This window comes from Scylla paramamosain, chromosome 17, assembly GCF_035594125.1.
Source record: "Scylla paramamosain isolate STU-SP2022 chromosome 17, ASM3559412v1, whole genome shotgun sequence".
Lineage (NCBI taxonomy): Eukaryota > Metazoa > Arthropoda > Malacostraca > Decapoda > Portunidae > Scylla > Scylla paramamosain.
Genome location: NC_087167.1, coordinates 668,697 through 692,500, shown reverse-complemented (window position 1 = coordinate 692,500; position 23,804 = coordinate 668,697). Strand labels below are relative to the sequence as shown.

The 23,804-nt window shown below is 39.1% G+C and overlaps 1 protein-coding gene across 13 annotated transcripts in view; it reads left to right on the top strand.

Moving 5' to 3' along the window:
- The window catches only part of LOC135108286 (cAMP-regulated phosphoprotein 21-like), a 143,562-nt gene that overhangs the window by 105,949 nt on the left and 13,809 nt on the right, over nucleotides 1-23,804 (top strand). For 11 of the 13 annotated variants that reach the window (XM_064019077.1, XM_064019082.1, XM_064019075.1 and 8 more), the window contains 13 exons: nucleotides 5,109-5,486; nucleotides 6,194-6,422; nucleotides 7,143-7,281; nucleotides 7,635-7,890; nucleotides 11,847-11,948; nucleotides 16,187-16,347; nucleotides 16,623-16,798; nucleotides 17,181-17,329; nucleotides 17,939-18,031; nucleotides 18,594-18,753; nucleotides 19,808-19,963; nucleotides 20,435-20,589; nucleotides 23,237-23,401. In XM_064019077.1, coding sequence (XP_063875147.1) covers nucleotides 5,109-5,486; nucleotides 6,194-6,422; nucleotides 7,143-7,281; nucleotides 7,635-7,890; nucleotides 11,847-11,948; nucleotides 16,187-16,347; nucleotides 16,623-16,798; nucleotides 17,181-17,329; nucleotides 17,939-18,031; nucleotides 18,594-18,753; nucleotides 19,808-19,963; nucleotides 20,435-20,589; nucleotides 23,237-23,401 — 2,319 coding nt within the window. The remainder of the gene's footprint in view (nucleotides 1-5,108; nucleotides 5,487-6,193; nucleotides 6,423-7,142; nucleotides 7,282-7,634; nucleotides 7,891-11,846; nucleotides 11,949-16,186; nucleotides 16,348-16,622; nucleotides 16,799-17,180; nucleotides 17,330-17,938; nucleotides 18,032-18,593; nucleotides 18,754-19,807; nucleotides 19,964-20,434; nucleotides 20,590-23,236; nucleotides 23,402-23,804) is intronic. The other 2 variants (XM_064019076.1, XM_064019079.1) reach the window with 2 other exon arrangements.

Sequence of the window (23,804 nt, the reverse complement as noted above, 5' to 3'; positions counted from 1 at the left end):
GGCCCTTTTCCCCTCTCCACTTCCCTCTCTTCTTTGCTGACATTCAGTTTTCTGCCTCTCCTTTTTCTTCATTCTGTTCTGTTCCATGTTTGACTCAAAGCTGCCTTGTGTAGGTCAACTGGAATTTTGCAATCTTCCTATTTTCTTGTGTTCTTACTTTTTCTTGTACCTGGTATTCTTTTTTTTTTTTTTAATATTCTGCTCTCATCAGAAATGGTAAACACTTACTAGCCTCCTCCTCTTCCTTTCTCATTTCATCTTCATTTCTCCTTCTTTAACTATTTCCTTAATCTTCTTCAAGCAGATATTGTCTTGATCCATCATCTTCCATTGTCTCACCTCTCTCACTCATTTTTCCTCCCCTTCCCTTTCTTCTCATCTCCACATCCTGTTCTCCTTAGTCCCTTTGTGCTCATGAAGTAGACATTAGTCCCCTTCTCTTCATCCTTCCTATCTTCCCTCCTCCCCCTTCTTCATTTCTTTGTCAATTCTTTCTCCTTCCCTTTCACTCCTCAGTCTTTACTGCCTTTGCCAGTGTCCAGTGATCTTCCTTCCCATTGTCCTCACCACTTTACTTCCTTCAAATAGGTACCAACTGGCTGCCACTTTTCTCAATCTCTCTCTTTCACATTCCTTCACTCTCTTCTCTTTCTCCTCTCTATTCCTTTCCCTTTTCTTCTTCCCTTTCCTTTCTGCTCTTTATTTTCCTTCTCTTCTCTTGCCTTGCCTTGCCTTGCCTTGCCTTCCCTTCCCTTCCCTTTCCTTCTTGTCTTTTTCATATAAAAAATCAATCATCACTTCTCCTTTCTATTCTTTCTCCTTTCCATATCTTGTTTTCATCATTTTCCTCCTCTTCCTCCTTCCTTTCCTTTTTTTACTCCCTTGTCTTCCTCCTCTTTCTTCCACCTCCTCTCTCCTTCCTTTCTTGTCAAGGTAACACCAAAGTGGTAGTTTTCTCTCCTCGCTCTCCTCATTCCTCCTCCTGTCTCTCTTTCCAAGAACAAGCTGGTACATTTTTCCCCCTTCCCGCTCCTGTCCCATTAACTTCTCTGTCTTTCCTTCTTACTTTCTCCGTTTTCTCTCTTCTTGTCTCCCTCTCCTACTCTCATGCTCTCCACTCTGTCCCCACCATCTCTCTCTCTCTCTCTCTCTCTCTCTCTCTCTCTCTCTCTCTCTCTCTCTCTCTCTCTCTCTCTCTCTCTCTCTCTCTCTCTCTCTCTCTCTCTCTCTCTCTCTCTCTCTCTCTCTCTCTCTCTCTCTCTCTCTCTCTCTCTCTCTCTCTCTCTCTCTCTCTCTCTCTCTCTCTCTATGACCCTACTCTCAGATCCAATTTCCCACCCGGCCTTGTCTTTACCTGCCCAACAACTACCAATAAGTGGAGTTGCACGCGGCGTGTAATCATTATTAGAGAAATTAAATCTATTTCTATTGCAGTACAGGTACACTTCCCCTGCAATGAACTGGAGGGTGGTAGGCAATTAATTGTAATTATGTTTGACTCATTTTGATTATTTAATTTTTCTCTTTTTTTTTTTTTAAGGCCAGGTTGGATGGCATGCAGGTATATAAAGAATTAAGATGGAAACTAAAGAATCAAGTGGCTTTTCCAATGTTTCTGCTTTTCTCATAGTAATAAATCATAATTACCTATATTTGACTCATTTTGACTATTTGATTTTTTCTCCTTTGACGCCAGGTGGGATGGCACGCAGGTGTAAAGAATTAAGATGAAAACTAAAGAATCTGGTGACTTTTAATATTTCTGTTTTTTTCTCTAGGTCATGAATCATTGTAGTCTTGGTCAGTTTTTTTTTTTTTTTTTTTTTTTTGAATGCCTGGTGAAAAAGTATCCTCTTTGTAATGAATCATTGTACATTTGTGGCTGGAATTAGAGTAATCTTCTCCTCTTACTTTCACTATTTTTTTCTCTTTCCTTTTTCTGCTAAACAACTTTTATACACTTATTTTTGTATTAAAGTGACTTCATTAGTTCTATTGTCTGGAATGGACAAAATTAACTTGCTGTTCCATCAGTATTTTTATGTATGTCATGCAAACTATTCTTCACATTGCTATGTTAACAAAAGCAACCATAACAGTAAAAGAGTTAGGTCCTCTAGTCTGGTAATGATAGGACACTCACTATTTCATTTGTGTAACCCTAGAGATAAGACTACGGGAAGTTAAACGTTTCAGTTACAAAATTATTCCTATTGCTGTCAGTGATGTCTTTGGAAGTTGTATTCTAAATCTACACTCAGTCATTTTATCAAGCTTGAAGAGGAGGCATGTGTGACTCAGCTGCCTATCGCTGCATGATCTACTATAAGTAAATAAATGGTGATGTGGCGGCAGCAGAGTATAAACAATTGAACACCTTATGACTGGTACACTGATAAGATCCAAACAATACAAATAACCCCAGTAATATTACATTATACATATGATAACGTATATAATAATGACCAAAGCCATAAATTACAAGGTATGTACATATAATAACCATTGTAGCTTATTACAAAAGTCTACGCATGTGGCAATGAGAGTATTAAGTCCTGTTGGCAGTGTCCTTAGAAAACATGACAAGAGGTAGATTCTTAGTGGATCAGAGGACTTGAGATTGAGGGAACAGGCAAGGCAGAGTGGAAGTGAGTGTGAAAGGTTCTTCAGTTTCAGCCCACTACTGTATCTGGTTCTCCAACACTCTCAGAAACAATGTCTCACTTTTCCCATAGTTCATCCCTTACTTGTTTGTTCCAAGGATTCACTCTTGCTTTTCTGGGTATATTGACAATTGGCACTGCCATTTTCCTCCTCCTCCTCCTCCTCCTCCTCCTCCTCCTCCTCCTCCTCCTCCTCCTCCTCCTCCTCCTTTCTCTGGTTCAACTTCCCAAGAACCCTCTTCACTACCTGAGACTTTACTTTCCTTACCCCTTCCTCACTTAATTCTCCTCTTTTCTAAACCCTCCACTTCTCAGACTTTTCTCACTACCTATACTCTCTCTCTCTCTCTCTCTCTCTCTCTCTCTCTCTCTCTCTCTCTCTCTCTCTCTCTCTCTCTCTCTCTCTCTCTCTCTCTCTCTCTCTCTCTCTCTCTCTCTCTCTCTCTCTCTCTCTCTCTCTCTCTCTCTCTCTCTCTCTCTCTCTCTCTCTCTCTCTCTCTCTCTCTCTCTCTCTCTCTCTCTCTCTCTCTTGTTGTTCCCCTTTTCCTTTCTCTCTCCCTCGTGGTCTTAATTCATGATGGTGTGGTGTCTGTCAGTTGCAAAGCCACCGCCATCCCTGCCTTGACCTCTGTCATTCCGGGAGAGGTGCCACAAATAGACTGGAGGTGTCTGTATTTAGCTGTGGGTGATTACGGATGTGAATCTTTAACAAGTGAGTGGGTGGGTCAGGTGGCCTTTTGCATCTCCCACACCTTCTGTTGCCTTTGTTTTTTCACCACTTTTTTTCAGTTTTGTTTTCTCTTCCATGCTTTTTGAAGATAGTGTTGGTGTTTTTGTGTTTTCCCTCTGGTTTGCATTCTATTCTGTATTATTCTAGATTGCTATATAAAAAGCTAGTACACTCTCTCTCTCTCTCTCTCTCTCTCTCTCTCTCTCTCTCTCTCTCTCTCTCTCTCTCTCTCTCTCTCTCTCTCTCTCTCTCTCTCTCTCTCTCTCTCTCTCTCTCTCTCTCTCTCTCTCTCTCTCTCTCTCTCTCTCTCTCTCTCTCTCTCTCTCTCTCTCTCTCTCTCTCTCTCTCTCTCTCTCTCTCTCTCTCTCTCTTTCTTTCTTTCTTTTTTTGTGGTTCCCTTTGTTTATCTTTTACCTCCATTGTATAATTTTTTCCGTATAATATATTTTTTATTTTCTTCCTTGTCTTTGTATCCAAACTTCACTTATTCATTCTTCTTGCATCCTTTCAGTTTTTTTTCACCTTCATACATCATTTACCTTGAAATTTCTTTATATTTTTGCATTAGTTTGTTTGTTTCTTTCTTTCACTCTTTTACTCACAGCTCATAATTATTTTTTTGTTTTTTTTGCATTATACTTCTCTCTCTCTCTCTCTCTCTCTCTCTCTCTCTCTCTCTCTCTCTCTCTCTCTCTCTCTCTCTCTCTCTCTCTCTCTCTCTCTCTCTCTCTCTCTCTCTCTCTCTCTCTCTCTCTCTCTCTCTCTCTCTCAGCCTATTTTTACTTACCTCTCCTTTATTTATATAGGGAATTGCATCACATTTCATTTTTCTACTTCATTCAAACCCTTTTCTTCCATTGCATTTATTCTTGAAATTCTTTGCCTCTCATTCATTTCCACCTGTGCTTCCATTGTGTGAAGTGTATCAGGTGAGAAAGTAACAGAGATTGGAAGGGTGTGATGGAGATGGTGGAGGAGGGAGAGTCTGGGGCATCAGAGTGAGGTGAGGAAGGGAGGGGGTGAGGGTGCCGAGACAGGTGAGGGAGGCTGGGTGGGTACAGAGCAAGGCTGTTAAAGAGGAGAAATCACTTGGAGCAGAACACAGACTCTCTCATCTATGTGTTGCCTTGCCTGCTCCATTCTTTCTCATACTGTAGCATTCACCTGTTTAGTCTGCTTGTCTGTCTTTGTTATCTCTCTCTCTCTCTCTCTCTCTCTCTCTCTCTCTCTCTCTCTCTCTCTCTCTCTCTCTCTCTCTCTCTCTCTCTCTCTCTCTCTCTCTCTCTCTCTCTCTCTCTCTCTCTCTCTCTCTCTCTCTCTCTCTCTCTCTCTCTCTCTCTCTCACACATGCCTCTTGGTTCCCTGTGTTTTTTTTTGAGGATACATGCAGATGAGAGAAAGGGTAGGATGGTGTGAAAAGGAGGAGCAGGATTTGGAGAAGGAAAGAGGATAATTAGGTTAGGAAGTGTGTGTGTGTGTGTGTGTGTGTGTGTGTGTGTGTGTGTGTGTGTGTGTGTGTGTGTGTGTGTGTGTGTGTGTGTGTGTGTGTGTGTGGGGATGCCAAAGGAAAAGATAGACATTGGTACTGTAACACACACACACACACACACACACACACACACACACACACACTTTGTTCATAAATAAAGCGTTCATATGTTTTAGTATTTGTTTATATTGTATTAATCTCATCACAAGGATTCATCCTCCCTCAGGTGTCTCTGCTGGACGACGAATGTGATGAGGGTGTGGAGGATGGGGGGGACATGCTGCCTGACACCCCACCCAACCACCCTCACTCCCACACCCCACCCCCTACCCCACCAGGAGCCCGGGGGGTGTCTCCACCTTCCCCTTCTACCTCCTTCACTCACCACCACAATGGCTCCCCCCATGGACCTGGACCTGGCGGAGGTGGTGGTGGGGGGATGAACTGTAGTCATGGCGGGTCCAATCACTGCGGCACCGGGCATGGGGCGGGGCAGGGCCATGGAGCTCAGGGGCCAGGACGCTCAAAGTCCCTGGAGCTCCACCACCAACGTTCCACAGATTCAGATAAAGAAGTCCCACTGGTCACCTCAGCCAGGCACAGGGTGAGTCTCAGGCATAGTGTTCTTGTGTGCTTCTTTATTACTAAGTATTTTGTATATTACGCCTCCTTTAGACACTTCAAAGAAACACTGAGAAACTTACCTGAGGAGTGTTGTAATGCTTCCTTTAGGTACTTCATAAAAATGCTAAGAAATTGATATGAAGGGGGAATAAGTTGACTATGAGAGGCCCTTTTTGGAAGCGAAGTACAGTCCTTTAGATGTTGGGACCTTAATGCTTGCCAGAGCTCGAGATAATTTTCTAGCTGTTTGTACCTTTGGTCCCTATGGTTGTATATAAATCCTTTGTAGGTGTGAGGTGGTAACAGTGAAGATGAATGATTACAGTGGTGTGGTGGCATTATTATATGTACCATGCATCAGTAGATGTGCTGGAAAAAACCATTACTTTTGTCTATAATTTTTTTTGCTGTCTATTATAAAACTCTGTACTGTAATGAAAAGGAGGAAAATAGATGGATGAAGAGAAGTGAAGTGTTGCATATGTTCCATTTTTTTCCTTCCTGTAAAAAATAGATACTTGCTATATTATTTCTTGTTGTTTATTATAAAGTTCTGCAGTACCTTAAAAAGAAAGAAAATTAAAGGATCAGCAGAAGTATAGAGCTATGTATATGTGATATATTGTCTTTCCTATAAAAATAGATACTTGCTGCGTTATAACTGTTGATGCCCCTTGCCTTCTGCAGCACCACGGGGAGAAACCCAAGCGGCTGCAGCGGAGCCATGCCATGAGGGAAGACTCATCACCTCCCCCTGAGCTGCTGGAAGGGCCACCAACATCCTCCCATCCTTGCACTAGTTCAGGCGGAGGCAACACCCTTACCGTCACTGCCAGCGGAAGCAACCGGAGACGCATCAAGCACCAAGGCTCATCCCAGGGCTCCTTTGACGGCTCCTCACCCTGTCTGTCAAGAGGTGTGCTATCCTTCGTATTTGTTATTATTATTGTTAGTAGTAGTAGTAGTAGTAGTAGTATTGTTGTTGTTGCTGTTGCTATTATTATTGTTGTTATTTATTATTTTAATTATTTGGTTGATATTATTTTTATTTATTATATTGGTTATTTGGTTAAGCATGCTGTAATGAATATAGGCCAGTGCATTCCTACTTCACTTTTGATGAGTCTACAAAATGTCATATATATATACTTTCCTGTGAAGTCATTTCAGTAGTATACTTGTCTGTTCTTGAAATATCAGTCAATATTAAAAAAGTAATTCTAATAGTGATGATCAGACATGATATATAGTTTAGGCAAGGAAGGTGCCTCTTGTCATCCTCTGCCAAACACCAGGTTTTAGCTCACAGTGTTAGTTTGATTTATAACAGTAATGTTTTTGCAAAAAAAGTAAAAAGAGATACAGTATATTGAAAGCATTCTGGGATATTAGTGGTTTTGATCCCAAGGTTTTACTTATTCAGGAAGACTCTTAAACATCTATCACTTCACAACCTTCTATCTGTTTGCCAGTATGGGTTCTGTCACATTTCATCTCTAGCTAAAACAGCTTCTATGACATTAGGCATTCTGAATCGTGATATTTACAAAACTGTGTATAAGGTTTAGCAGGAAAAAAGCAAAAGGCTACCTACAGGGATTCTTTTTATGCTAATTTTCCTCATTTATGTCCTCAGACTCCTCTATGGAATACACAGACAGCAGTGGTGTGGACCTGCAGCAGTTCATCATCCAGACATTACACAAGAACCAGAAAGACAGAATGATGCTCCTGAAAATTGAGCATGAATTAGTCAGTCTGGTGAAGGATTCCAAGTAAGTGTTCTTCACCTCTTGGTACTCCATAGGACCTACTATAGATAGGATAGATTGCAACTCAGACTGAAATTGTTAGAGCTTTTGTATTTCCTGTTTATGGCAAGATGTTTGGTTAAGTGACTGCTATTGGTAAACTGCAGGTGAATATGTAAATTTTCAACAAATGTTGGAAATGGATGAAATGATGGTTAAGTTTTATATTGTTCTCTTCACATTTGATATTCAGTTATCAAAAGTCATTAGTATTGGAATGAACTTCTCAAAACAGAATTACTCAAGAGAGTATGTAAAGAACCATTCAGCCTGTCATGGCAGCTAGACTCAGCCTGTGTCCTATCACCCCACCACAGACGGACCCACCACAAGTTCCCGCCCATGTCATCCTACCAGCGCATGCTTGTGCATCGCTGTGCCGCCTTCTTTGGCCTGGAGCACAATGTGGACCAGGCTGGCACTGCAGTCATCGTCAATCGCACGCGCAACACCCGCCTTCCTGAGACCCGATTCCGGGACCATTGCCGAGATGACCTGCTGGTGCCAGATGAGCCCAAGAGGTCCATTCTCAAGCGAGACTCTTCCTCTTTCGATGATGGCTCCAATTATAAGGTGAGTTCCCTCTCCCTTCTATATTGTTTGTTAAATGCACATTAACATTACTATCTTAGCATTTATACTGTTCTTTATACTTTATCCATTCATCTTTAGTTGATGTACTTATCATTTTGATATTTCATTCTTTATTGATGTGCTAGAATAAGTGAAGAAATTTGAAAATTTGAAGCTTTGAAAGAGGAGAAATGTCACTTGCTTCTCCTGTCACATGATGGATGATATTTTGGTACCAAGCTCACTTAAGGAAGGAAATATTAATTTTGGAGGGAATATCAGCCTCTTGCTTTAATTTTTTTTAAATTCCTTCCTGTGACATGCTGTATAGGGAATATGGAGATAATATGTCACAAGTTTGTACACATTGAAAAAGTCTTGTGAATTTTTTGTTGGATATGATGTTAGGAGTGGTTCTGACATGTAGAACTTTACTGATGTCCAGTTTGAGAAATGTATTTCTCTGAACTAAGGGCATGAGCAGTCAGTTTTTGCAAGATGATTGAAATGCTTATCACCGTCTGAAGGTGATGTGCGTTCACTCTACTTAAGTGGCTGATGTAAATTATCATACTGAAACACTCTTTAACAATACCTGTGCCTGGCCTGGCTGGGAGTGCTGAATTTCAAACTTAAGAATGAAGTCATGCTGGCAATTGGTCACCAGCTATTTGTGAGCAGTGATTATTGGCTTTCAGTGATTATAGTACAGGTAATGTACATGGACTGGTTTGTATCCAAAATACTGGGTGATTCATTGTATACTTCAATGTTACATCCATCATCTGCATATCATGTAAGAAAATAATTGAAATGTAGCTAGATGTATGAAGGTAAATGAAAAGTGAATGTGTGTATAATATGTTTGTGTGAAGTGCCCCAAAGTATATCTGTAATTGTGTAGCATTATTTTCATTTGAAAGTTTCAAAGGACATTATATTCATTGTCCTCTCACCATTGAACTAGGTTTCTTTACACTCTCTCTCTCTCTCTCTCTCTCTCTCTCTCTCTCTCTCTCTCTCTCTCTCTCTCTCTCTCTCTCTCTCTCTCTCTCTCTCTCTCTCTCTCTCTCTCTCTCTCTCTCTCTCTCTCTCTCTCTCTCTCTCTCATCTATGATTAATTTTCTTGTATGTCTCAAAACTGAACTTTCTTGTGTGTTTTCTCTTAGAAAGTATTTTCTTCTATCATTCTTTACTGTTTTTAGAGTTGTTTTCACATTCCTTTATACATCACATGTCTTTCTGCTTGGCACTCTTTCCTGTACATGTGTACATCTCTTCTTCATACTGTTTTCGATGTTGCATATCTTTCAGGCCGTACAAAAATATACTTTCCTAATGAGTGGTCTTTGAATCTTTACTCTTCATAGTGCACACCTAAACATAAGTTTAGGTTTTATGTTTAAATTTCAGCATGTGGTTCTTACACTTGAACTTATGACTTTGGGTGTGATGTAATAATGATCTACTATTTTTTTTTTTTTTTTCGTAACCACTGTTTATCATATAAATTCTGTTAACTATTCATGAATACTGCAATAGACTAAATTCTACTGTTTCATTGCTTTGTGTACATCTTATCCATATGACTGCCATATTTGACGGTCTTATGTTGCTTAGATCAAATTTTGCACCGTTTTTCCTTAGATAAATATGATGGAAATTGTTGACATTTCTACATATCTTGTAGACTTGTGGAATTGCTCTCAGCAAATTGTCAGTCTAACTGTATCAACTTTTTATTGTTTTCTTCATTCAATAGCTTTTAACATACTATCTACTCATTTTTTAGTAAAATGATGATGTCTTGAAAATATTTGTTGTTTTATACAGAGCTGTGTTGACCTGTATAGGGCAGGGAAGGGCATGCTTGTTCTGATCCCCAATACTGGATCTTCTCAGTGCTTAGTATGATAATATTTGTCTAGTGTATCTCCATAACTTATTGAAGTGTGGCAGTATCTCCACCACATCAAGGGAATCTTAAACACACACACACACACACACACACACACACACACACACACACACACACACACTGCTGGCTGTCTGCATAGAGGAACTGGTAGAAAAATTCAGTGAATATGGAATAAAGCAGCCTTGTTGTAGTTTGCTTGTCCCATACACATCATGTATAATGAATTTGCTACCAAGTAGTATGAATATGAAATTTTTATTAATTAAAAGTTTCATCCAGTTTTGAGTATTCTAATGTGATTCCTGTTGCTGGGAACACACATTGGAGTGGCCATGGTGAAAGAATCTACATTTTTATGTTTATTCTTTTTCTCCATTTCTCAAATTTTGCCATTCCGCTCACCCACTTCACAGAAGACATGTACGTACATTCACGATACTTACACATTTTCATCTGAAAGGAGTACATCTTACCATTCTTACAACTCCTTGTTTGATTACTTCTTGTAATACCATTTCTCCCTTTCCTTCACATGGCAAGGTGACTGGCTAGAGGTTACTAACAAGCTAGGAAGAAAAGCCAGTTTGATTGTTGCTCTTTAATATGTATATAATGTTTGGATAGGGGTAGTGGCTGCCTACTTGGGGAACACTCCCTGAGTAAATAAGGCATCTGTCAGGGAATTTATATAGTAATGGAAATATTACCAGCCAAGGATACATAATCTACTCATTACATGTAATGTGCTGACAGTTTTAATGTGTAACATGTTATCCATCTTTAACTTTGGAGGAGGTGATGCGTCTTCACTATGCAGCACACAATGATAAGATAAACACAAGATGTGGAGCAACACTCAGCACCTTTATCATCATCATCATCTTCATTATCATGCCTGTATATCACACTCATGAATTAGAGTATTTCCTTTACCACTGAGCTACAGCTAGTACAGGAAACCTTTGCTCTGTGATTGTTCATAATATTGTAGTTTTTTTTTTACTCTAATGTTTTGGGAATGTTAAGGTTGTAATATTATATTGTGATACATGTTTTTTAGTGATTCCTTTAATATCATTTTACAAGTTTCTGGTGTGGCCACATACAAATTCACAGTGATTTGCCCTCTTGATCCCAGCACTATTTTTCCTTCATCTTTGCATGTTAGTGTTGCCAATTTGGTGTCTTTTTTGTCAAATGAGATGGTTATTTTTTTTATCCTTTTCCATTACAAGAATGCTTCTTAGATCTACAGACTTGAAAGTGAAATTGTCCTGGTGCGTAAAGATTTCAAGACCTACTTTTAGCTAATTTATCCAGCGTTTGTCATCCAGTATGTAATCATGTAAACCATTTTGGTATCCATGTGAGAAATCTAAGGATGACAACAAGACTACATGTTCTCAGTGTTTGGTGTAAGCATTTACTGATTTCTCCATACCTTGAAGACTCCGCCAGAGACTGAGGCCTTCATATTCTTTACTGTCTGCATTTCTTCTCACATGTGTGTATATTGTCTCATAGAAAATAAAGATAGTATATGTTTATATTTTGAACATGATATCTTTTTGGGGACAGAAATTATATTTTTGTTATATAATATTTTTGGGTTAGCCAAGTCTTGTAACATGTTATAATTTAATTTGTGTATTGTATTAATCATTGCAGCATTCAATTACTGATTAAGTGTGGAATGCAGCACAATTATATAGCAAGGGTTTCCTGTACTTTGTCAGTATGTGTTGTGACTTACGGCTTGACCAAGACACTCCAACAACTGTATGACATGGAAAATTGAGAAGTGCACTATTCTTGCTCTCATGAAAACCTTCAAAATTTTACTTTGTGTATAGAAAAGTGGTCTAGAGGTGTGACAAAACTAGAGTGATAGTGAGTGTAGTTTCATCAGATTTCAATTTGTGTGTTCAAGTGTGGGAAGTAGAGGCTTATGTACCTTTAGAAGCTAGACGCAAAAGACGTAGGTGATTAAAAGACAAAAGTTTGAATGGCTGCGCAGTAATATTTGTTCTGTTTTTAGTCCCTAGATAGACAATTCAGCTCAGAGTCCAGGAGGAGCAAGAGTTTCGAGGAGCGGGAAGAAGAGTATGAGAAAGTAAGGAAGAGAATATTCAGTCAGGAGGTAAGAGACTTTTCCGCTAGTGAAAGTGAATATCTGGTAGCCCCTCCTGCCAGGCCTCTTGACTCTTGTAGATCCATTCTGAACCTTGACAGAAATGATGGGGAACAATAGTTCTGTAGAGAAAATTTAATCTGTATTTCAAGGCCTCTTCTGAGAGCAAGAATATATATATTTTCTCAATACTCTTTCATTTGTGATTGGTACAAACTGTGCCTATACAGTAACACCTCTGTGATGAATTACAGTCAAGGTGTAATTCTTATTGCTCATCTAGTTGAGTGCATAAAAAGGTTGTGGATAAACACTTCGGTATACACAAAAAAGTAGTATGGTCAGAAATATACAGTTTTCTATAATACATCAAAAACTTATTCATATAGACTATATCTAATAATAGATATTGACTCTCTTTAGGTAATTTTTTGTCAGAATGAGTTTTACCGAATGCCTGTAAAATTCATCACTATAATTACACCTTTCAAGTCACGGCCTGAGTTTGCTTACTGATCACAATAGCATTTCATGATGACATTCTCCACGCTTCTGTCCACACTTGAAGCACTGTAGTTTTAGTGTGAATGAACACAGATCACAATTTATTGCTCTGGGCCTCTTCTTGCTTTATACATAACAGTGGCTACTGAGAATATAATTTTGCACACTTTTCTTTATGGAAGCTTGTCATTTTATTGATCTATGAATGTGTATGTGTGTGTGTGTGTGTGTGTGTGTGTGTGTGTGTGTGTGTGTGTGTGTGTGTGTGTGTGTGTGTGTGCGTGTGTGTGCGTGCGTGCGTGCGTGCATGCGTGCGTGCATGTGTATGTGTGTGTGTGTGTGTGTGTGTGTGCACTTACTGTAGAACAATAGTTAATCATGTTACAATGCAGGCACTTAAAAATTTACCCTGTACTAAATTAGCAATAGTAAATAATTATATAATAACATAAATTGGTACCTCAGAAAACACCAAGAACCTTCAGATTTACCCAAGTACACCTTTGGATATTTTTTTAGGAGGAAAGAATAATTATTTTTGTTGCACTCTGCTAAAACAAACACATGTATACCAACAGTGTGTGCTTATAGTCATTGGAGGTGAAAAGTTTAGCCCCACCAACATAGCAGCACCACACATTGTCTGTCCTTCACCAAATCACAATACTCACCATTCACCATATACTTAAAGTTACCTGTCTTTTCAGCATAGTTTTGCATCACTTTAATTGTCTCAGCTTTCTTCACTTTATTCACTTTATAGTATCAGATGCAACATTTATAAGTGAAACACCACTTTCATGATGTATTGTCTCCAACACGTTCATATTTTTCCAAACATTTCTTTGTACATGAGACATTAACAGTGTTGTAATGGCAGGGAATATTGTCAGGTTAGGCTTATACTGCCTGTTGCACACATCCGTCTGGAGAAAGGATGCATCTGTGGTGATACTGTTAATCTTTTGTGGGATGGAAGAGCACTAGTACTGTTGCCACTATTTGGCAGCTCTGATAAGTTTTCTCATTGACTGAGTGACATCACTGATGATGCACTCCCTCTCTAGGCGGACGTGTCAAACTGGTCCTGTGAACCTGGCCTTCCTCAAGATTTTTAAAGATGAACACCATAACTATTGATGTTTCACTTATTTGTATAGAATGTTTTATATGAAGACAAACACAATGAAAATATTTACAATGATATAGTGTGGCAGCTGATATTTTGAACAAGAACAGGTTGGAATGTTCATGGAACCCTATTATTAGCAGTCTGATTACCCTCATTAATTTGAAAACTGTCTCGTATCACCCAAGCCACTTTATTCAAATCCTTTTAAGCCTTGTAATTTCTTTGGGGGAAAATAACAGAGACTGTGCTGCCCGGTCAGTAGTGGTTGCAGAAAATGTTTAGTTCTCTGTGACAAGAAGGGGAACTCATCTAAAGGGTATTACTCATATGGGTAGGGTGATTACTGGGAATAATGGAGGGTATATGAATGGTTTTGATTGTTCAGTATGAGAAGGACCAATTTAGTGATATGAAGAGAGAAGATAAGAATGAGATGTTGTAAATAATGATGGTGTAAGTGTAGCAAGATGGTCCCAGCAGAATGAGCAAATAGCCTTCTCAACTTTACCAGGTCTATCTCAGCTATTCATTTCTCATGACCAGAGTAGATATGTGTGTCCTCTGCTGTCTACTCAGCCATGAACTCTGTTGTAGCCAGGCTAATCTTGCCATTGTTTCATATGATCCTTATGCCTCTGATGATTTCTATCTGCCATGAGCCAGATTATATGAGAGGTTCCTGGACAGCCTGAAACTGTTGTTGGTGAACATTTGTGTCTATCCTGTAATCCCTGTATTTTGCAAAAGTGTCTGAAGCCATGCAGATGAATGTTGCAATCATAATGACCCTTCTGGCTGTGATGCATTGTGTACAAATGTTATTTACAGGACTGAATTATCACCTACACTCCTCTTGCATGCTGCATTACATCCTGTGTGATGCTGGCACAGTATCTACACTGTCTACCATCACCTTGATTTTGCATCTGTTTATTCTCAAACTTATAGATTCTATCCCATCTCCATTATCTACATTTCCTTAACTTTGTAGTAATCTACAAACAGGATTAAAGCACATAAAACAGTACCTAAGGCAGTGTGGTCATCAAGTGTGGTGATAATGCTTCATGTACTTTTATGAAATGAGTGACCAATCACTGATTCTTGGTACACACTTACCACAAACCCTTCAGTTGTGCCGTTTAGTCTTATGTTATATCTTGAACCACCGTACATCCTTATTACTATCCATACAGGTCACACACAGACATAGTTCTGACCCCATTAGTAGCTGTCAGACTATGTACCTGTGTACCGTGAAGGGAAAAAAAATCAGGTTTTTGAACAAAAATTATAACTTTTATAGCTTTTTATTTTTTCTGTTATCATAATTTTAAACTAGCTGACTACTTAACTTCTGTATGTGTGTTATGTCTTCATAAAGGTTACTAAGTTTCAATCAACCTACTATATGAGTTTCCTATACGTAGAGATACATTTTCTTTGTGGCTTTGGTATAATCTTTTATCATTCATTATCTTATATATTTCTAAATCATTATGCATTTCACAGTGGCTTATATAAATGTTTAGTATCCAAAATATTCACTGGATTCTACCTCTTTCACATATTTTTATTAAGTATTCTTTCTATCTCATACAATACTGTTGTGATAAAATAGCCTTTTTTTTATGAATTCCATGTTACCCATTATTGATTTTAATATCTTAATCCTTTCTGAATCTGCATTTTCATAAAATTCATCCCTTTTCACATTATTTACTTAAATTTCAGTTTTGAATCACAGTTTATTTTTTCACCACAAGGGCAAGTAGCTAATCAACCACTGAGTTTCTGTGAGATTGTCTGCCAAAAGATGCAGTTTAATTTTCTTAGTCAGGAAGATCCTAACTTGTAATATTGAATAGGTTATGAAACAGCATTCAGTATTACCAATTTGTTTTTCTTTTACATTACCTACTTTCTCTTTTACCTTTCTCATAGTTCATCTCACTTTTTGTCACTTTTCTGTTTGGTCAAGTAATCTAAGCTTGAGACCTTTACCTCTCATCATGTGTATACTGTTGACAATAACACTATATCCTCTTTTCTATTTGTGGCTGCTAAGTAATTTCCTATTTTTACACCAACATCAGAAGCTTCCAGCATCTCAGCAGAAATTACAGAGTTACCAGCAGTCGTACTCATTTCTCATACTTTGTATTGTTGTATCTGGCATACAGCCTCGTGTCCATGAAAATGGCTTTTGAACTGGATTTGTAATATTTACTGTATGCCCATCTTAATCAAACCCTAAGGCTTTCTTCATATTGGCACCATACACCATCACTTTTCTGTGATAACTCTTAACATGCATTTTGTCTGTTATGCTTCCTCTGCATTCCAGTGTTTACAACAAAATCTTAGTAAAATAGATAGAGGGGCAAGGCAGTACAGGTTTAGTTTAAATCTTACATACTGTAATCAAGGTAATAACACACACACGCACACACACACACACACACACACACACACACACACACACACACACACACACACACACACACACACACACACACACACACACACACACACACACACACACACACACACACACACACACACACTTTTTATTTTATTAATTTTAATGAGAGGATTTTGTCTTTCACAGTCCTTGTCCTCTGCTGATGGTCTGGGTGATTCTCCTGTCAGGAGTCATGACTCTCGTCGGAATTCTCAGGATGACTCGCGTTGGCATGAGACGCGCCACTGGACCTTCATGGACTCTGAGGCATCACATCGAAAGCACCACCATGACAATCATAAGCTAAGGTGAATGTTTATGTGGTGTGGAATTGCTGTCAGGATGTGCTGATAGATTGGTAATAGGACTGGAGGAGAATGCGTTAGTAAATGAATGGGATGAAGTAGGATATTGATAGTATTTTTCATGACAGAGATAACTTATTTTGGCTGTATGTTTAGTCTTTCTTTATTTATCAAGTACATTTTATTTTGTGATATTTCAAGTCAGATTAGCCACATTTTATATAGATATCTTTCTATGGTGATCTTTAGTATTCTTTTTTTCTCTTTTTTTGCCTTAGACCTGGAAGATTGCCTAAAGTAGAGTCGTTTGAGAGCCGAGACACCCTTCACCCCAGATCACTGCGGCCGCCTGTATTCAAGTCACACAGCTTCGGTGGCTACAGTGGTGGGGTGACTGTACTACCACGGGGAGACTCCGTATCCAGCAACATCTCTTCCAGATTAAGTAAACAAGGTAAAGTTTGATAAAAAGCATTTTAGTAGATGTAGATATTGATGCATAATTTAGTGCTATCCACAGTTACTCATTCACTTGTTTCTATTATTTGCAGATAACTTGTTTGATTTTGGTGAACACAACAAGCATTATGTATGTTACTTACATCACAGCATCTTGACTGAAAAGATAGGAAGAGATTATTTCTTGAATAGATTCCTAGATAATTAGATTATATTAAGTAATCATGTTGTTATTTCTGTAAAAGATTAGATAAATTTATGGATAGAATGATAGGTTAACAGAGGTGAGAATGTTTTATATAGGGAGTGCTGTATGCAGGCCTGCTGACTTTTTGTACCTTTCCTTATGTTCTTATGTTTTTTAATCTTTCCACCAGACTCCACCAGCAGCAGAATAAGTGATCAAAGCATGAGTTCAGGCTACAAGTCCCAAAGACAAGATACCAGCTCTACCAATGTGTCTAACACCCTCTCCACTACTCCTTCCCCCACCACCAGTCAACACCAACATTCTGCTCCAGGCCAGGTGAGATGAGGTGTTTTTATTTTTACAATGGAATGAGGCATGTTGATTTGTCCCGGTTACTTTCAGAAGGGATCTCAGCTAGGTATTTAATGTATTATTTATATTATAGCTGTCCAGTCTTCTTTCTATACCATTTTTTTTTATATAACTTTAAAGCATGTAGGTAAATATGAACATAAGATACTTCATTCCAAGATTTCTTAATTTCTTAATTTTTGATGACTAGTCACTACTGAGTCACAGGCCAGCTAACCATGAACTTGTCTTGGAATCTAATCCTCATGGTTATTTCTGAAATATTTAGTGCCTATTGTGGATGAGTCTTACCCGAAGAACATAACTGAGCAGTGCGATGTGAGAAACAGCACTTTTTTTTTTTCCTGCAACCAAGAACATGACTGATCTTTGTAATATAAAAAATAGCAGTTTTCTCTTATTTTTTTCCTTTACTGTGACAAAAATTAACCTTACAGGTATGGGGAGGTGAAGGAGACTGTGATAATAGAAACTGGACCTTTTTTTTTTTTTTTTTGTAATCGAGAACTAAACTACATAATTTTAGGATTAGCAGCTTTTTTGCCTTTCTTACAACCAAAGTTAATGTTGCAGGTTTGGGGAGGTGAGGGAGACAGTCAAGCAGTGATGTGGGCAGTGACAGACATGGAAGCAGTGCCTCCTGGGGCCATGCTAATCAACCCCCAGGTAAGTCCTCCTTGAACCACACCATGGAAGAAAAGTGGTGTACTGCAGTGAATCAAGCAAGACTTTTAGGTGAAGGAAGGTTTGGCCCCACAACACACAAAATAATGACCTAGCTTTCATTTAATATGTTGCTGGTTCCCTTTTTCTTTCCCTGATCTTCTTAGTGTTGGTACAGTAATACAAGGCACTTGTAACGTATCTGTATCTCTCCATTTCTGTCTTTCTTCTACCTGAATACTACTTAATTGTTAAATCTCTCTCTCTCTCTCTCTCTCTCTCTCTCTCTCTCTCTCTCTCTCTCTCTCTCTCTCTCTCTCTCTCTCTCTCTCTCTCTCTCTCTCTCTCTCTCTCTCTCTCTCTCTCTCTCTCTCTCTCTCTCTCTCTCTCTCTCTCTCTCTATAAAATCACAACAAATGTAATACAAGGATCCCCATATATGAGAACTATTATTGTACTGTTCATATATTGAAAACTTATACATACCTGTCTGTAGATATACTCCTGTAATTTTGTGTACCTCGTGAGTGGTTTCTGGTTTCCTCATGATGCTTTTTGTCCCCAGAGTGGCCAGCCGTACATGAACTCTGATGGGTCAGTGTACCGCTTTGATCCCAACAACCCTCCTCAGCTGAGCCCCGGGGTCAGCAGCAGCAGCTCAGGTGTCACAGCATCCCAGGAGAAAGAATCCGTCTCTGACAAGGAAACCTCAAGCCAGCCCTCAGGTGAGATAAATCTTAAGGATGTAAGATTGATGTTTATTGAAAGATTATGCTGAAAAATCACAAGCATTAACAAAGTAGACAGTATTTATAACACTGCACCTGCTCATAAACATATCTGCTAAAACAGTGTAGACTGGTGTGTGGGAATGGATTAATCCATTTTACATTGATTCCTATGGGGAAGATAGTTAATGTTATCAAACTTAATTCATTTCTGAATGCCATTCAAAACCTGAAATGTTAAAAAACTTAAACTATTTTCCCCATTAGAATCAATGTAAAATGGATTAATCCATTCCCAGACACCAGTCTACACTGTCTTAGTGGCTTATGACAGACATTCCCACAGGCAAGATGGCTGCTTCACAACATCTCCAGCTCACAAATTATTTATCCAGAAAGAATGTAATGAATGAACTTAGTGACACAGAACTAATGTATAGGAGAGTGAGAAAGAGGGAGAAAGGATGAAGTGAAAATGACATAAAATGAATGAGAGAGAGAGAGAGAGAGAGAGAGAGAGAGAGAGAGAGAGAGAGAGAGAGAGAGAGAGAGAGAGAGAGCAAGGTATCATTCCCTAGTCCCTTATATCTGACAGATAAGGGGGAGGGGAGCTGACAGGGAGGGATGTTTGAGACATGACAAAAGAAGGGAGAGGAAAGGGAAAAAGGGAGGAAGGGACGGGCAGTGGAGAGGTGAGCAGTGGCTCCCACAGCTGGTGAGTTAGTCTTGCAAGTTTTAGTTTGTTATCTCGATTAAATTTTTATTAAAATTTCAGTGCTTACAAGAATGGCAAGTTCATCTTGCTAGTTTTGGTTAGTTATTTGATTAAATTCTTATTAAAATCCTAGTGCTCGCACTAGTGGTAAGTTCGTTATGCCAGTTTCGGCTCATTATTCCAATGAAATATTAAAATTTTGGTGCATTATTGCAGTTGTACGTTATAACGATTGTGCGTTGTCACGTACCCTAGTAAATTTTCTTATCATTAGATGATAAGGAATATATTTGAATAATCTGCATGGAAAGCCTTCATGACTGGGTTTCTTCACAGGCACTTCCAGTGGAAGTCTCACCACCTGTGTGACTCAGGTACCTGCTGTGTCTCCACCTACATCCCATGATCTTCCCCCATCTGCCTCTACCACCCTTTGCAGCCCACCAAGCAAACAACTCAGTCTACAGCACTCTTCTCCTGAGCCTGTGCAAGGTGAGACTAAAATAAATAAAATGAGTTAATGCTAAGATTGTGATAATAATGTTCACCTCTAGCTATGCCTGTCATCACAGTTTACTGACTAACCTGGTAAAAAAAAAAAATTTTGTTATTTTCTATAGCCAAGATGAAATAGTGCACCATTCTACCCATATTCCTGACTGTCTTTAGGATGTGCCCAACATTCTTGATCTTCTGATCTCCTAAGCTTTAGTTTATTGTGTTGGGCTGTTCTTTCCATTGGGCTCCTTTGATCATAAAGTATCCTTATCCTGCCCCAGTACTCCAGCACTGCATTTGAACCTATTGAAAGACAGGTGTTTCCAGCATTATGCATTTGAAAAATGGGAAACTCTGAGGAAATACTAATTTGAACTTCCATGAGATTCCAGTTGCTTCTCTATCTATGATTTATTTATTTATTTTATTTATTTATTTTTTCCATGAAGTTGTTGATATTTGCAGGTGTTGTGAGTGGTAGTGTTTCAAGTGGGGAGGTGAGGGAGCCCGAGGTGACGGCTTCTTCAGGAGGAGGTGGTGGAGGTGAGGGGCCATCTCAGCACACACCCCAAGTGATATATCCACAGTACTACCCACTTGAAGCCAGGTCATACTCTCAGGTGAGTCAGGTGAAAGAGTGAGTGGACTTGTAGTGTGTGTTATGCCAAGATTGTAATGAATGTGTTCCTTATTAAGGGCCTTGCATAAAGGAAGTGAGAAGCATAGCTGGCCACAATAACAAAAAAACTTATCACGATAACCGATAAATCGATAATGATAACCTTAGCGGTGATAACTGATAATTGATAACTGGCAATAAATTTATTGTCTGATAACCAGTAAATGATAAATCAGTAAATCCAAAATTCCTATTCTATTGATAATGATACTGATATTTTAAGTAAAAGAATAAGTAAGAGAAAAAAGGAAAAATAAGTAAGAGTAAGGCGATGGAGGAGCAGTGGTTGGTTGTGTGCAGGGCTGCCAAGAGGTTGAAGGTCCTCAAGGCACTTCGCCTGGAGGTGTGCCATGTGGAGATGAGGAATCCCTTCAGTGTGCTGGAGGGTGTGACAGAGGAGGAGGTGGACATGGCGGGAAGAGACAAGGAGAAGGAGGGGCCAGATGCAGTTACCCTGCCCCAGGGTAGAGTGCTTGTGCTTGGTGATAGTCAGGTTAGGCATTTAGATAGTGCATTTTGTGCCAGAGATAGGAAGCATAGGTCGAGGGTGTGTTTTCCAGGGACTGGGATAGGGAAGGTAGCATATAGGCTAGACACATGCTTGGAAAATGATGGGACCAAGTCCATTTTTTTTCTCAGTGCGGGAGGGAATGACTTTGGTAAGGTCAGGAGTGAGGAGCTGTTCAGGAAGTTTGGGCAGGCTACGTTGATAAATTACATACAGGACAGTTAGCAAACATCCCTTTTAGAGCAATAAGATCACAGAAAAGAATGACACACTACATAGGGCACAAGAGAAATATATATAAGAGATTAAAGGCAGGGAAGAGCTTTTAAGGCCACAATATAATTAATTTGTTAGAACAGCCAGGATGTTAACAAGGAAAGCTAAAAACAATTATGAATTGAAGGTAGCCAGCCAGGCAAAGATGGACCCCAAGGGATTTTATCAGGTATATAGGATGACGTATAGAGAAGCAATAGGTCCATTAAAGGCAGCAGATGGGGAGCTGGTTAGTTCTGGGGAGGAGATTAGTAAAATTCTGAACGAGAATTTTTGACCTTCTTCATCCTGGAAAACATGCAGGAAATGCCAAATAGTGAGATGTTTAGAGCAGAAGAGAATGAGAAGCTGACAGATATTACCTCAACTAAGGAGACAGTGGAACAGGAGATAGATAGGGTGAAAAGTTCAAGACACCAGGTCCAGATGAAATATATCCCAGAGTACTTGAGGAATGCAAATAGTTAGTTTTAGTGAAATTAGTGAACCATTAGTTTCTATCTTTAGGAAATTACTTGAGTCAGGTGAGGTGCTGGTAATGTGGAGGCAGGCAAATGTAGTACTCATCCTTAAGAAAGGAGACAAAACTTTAATGTCTAATTATAGACCTGTCAGCTTAACTTCTGTTGTAGGTAGAATAATGGATTCAGTAATTGTGAAGAACATTAGGGAGCATTTAGACAAACATAACTTAATAAATAAGTCACAGCATGGCTTCACGAAGAGGAAGTCTTGCCTGATGAACTTGTTAAGTTTTTACAGTAAGGTTTATGATGTTCTAGAAGATGATGATAGTTATGACATCCAATATCTGGACTTTAGTAAAGCGTTTGACAAGGTACCTCATCAGAGGCTCCTGAGAAAGATTAGGGTGCATGGGATAGATGGGAAGGTGTTAGACTGGATACTGGATAAGGTCATGGTTAAGTGACAGGCAACAGAGAGTTGTAATAAATGTTTCTAAATCTGAGTGGGGTTAAGTAATTAATGGGGTTCCACAGGGATCAGTAATAGGCCATTGTTGTTTTTAATATATATATCATTGACTTGGATTGTGGAATTAGTAATGATGTTAGTAAATTTGCAGATGACACGAAGATAGGTAGATTAATTACGTAAGAATCAGATGCCATCGCCTTGCAGGCAGATTTTGGATAGGATGAACAAATGGACAGACAGATGGCAAGTGCAGTTTAATATCAACAAATGCAAAGTACTTAGCGCAGGTAGAGGAAACCCTCACAGTAGGTACACAACAAACAATGAAGCTGGTGGGTTCAGGGTACGAAAAAGATTTAGGAGTTATAGTTGGCTCAGAACTCCGTCTAAGAAAGCAATGCATAGAGGCCAGAAACAGTAAATAGGGTATTAGGATGAATTTTTTTGGAGCGTTAAAAGTAGGAGTCACGAAGTAATATTAAAGTTATATTTGGCGCTGGTCAGACCTCATCTAGACTATGCTGTGCAGTTCTGGTCCCCATATTATAGGTCTATTGGAATCACTACAGAGAAGAATGACTAAAAGGATATAGGGGATGAGGAGTATTCCTTACAAAGCAAGATTGAAGCTGTTAAATTTACATTCTTTAGAGAGTTGTAGGTTAAGAGGGGACCTGATAGAAGTCACATTTTCCAAATTTTGTGAAACGATCTATTGTTAGTCAGAATAGATCAGAATAGAAGATTAGTAGATGAGTAACTACAGAAAATTACAAACTCTTTGATTAATTATAAAATTGATGCAAATCCTTTAATGATGTCCAAAGTAAAAATAAAACATAATATGGTACTTAATGTTCCTCAGGAGGGCCATGTGAGTGAGGTGGCCAGCCACATGAGAGCCCTTTGCTTGAGTGGACCGAGTGGAAATGAGACAGCAGGAGACTTGGTTACTGGCCAGGTGACTGCTGCACCTGCTCCCGGCCCTGGTCCTCAGAGCTACGTGGTGCCCAGACAACACTACACACAGGTAATTCAACTCATTCTTTTGAAGATAATGCAAATATTTTTAGTGAAGATAAAAGTAAGATTGATGGACAGTGTGAGGAGTGCAAAAAGGATACCTGTGGAGCAAGGAAGTGGTCATGCATGATAGGGATGAATGAAGAGCAGTTGTACATGTTTAAATGATAATAAAGGTTGACAGCCTATACAGAAGGCTTGGTTGCATCTGGTTAAATCAGTTTATTAGATTAGATGCAGGAAATGGAATAGGACTTTTGTGTTGCTTTAGGGATAAACCTGTTTTGCTGTCAGGCTCTTATGTGGAGAGACTTGGGTGTGTTGCACAATTGATCTTTATGCAGTGTAGCTTGTGAGAATCAGTCATCTCCCTCCAAAAGACAGAGAGGTTAATATGTGAGGGAATCCAT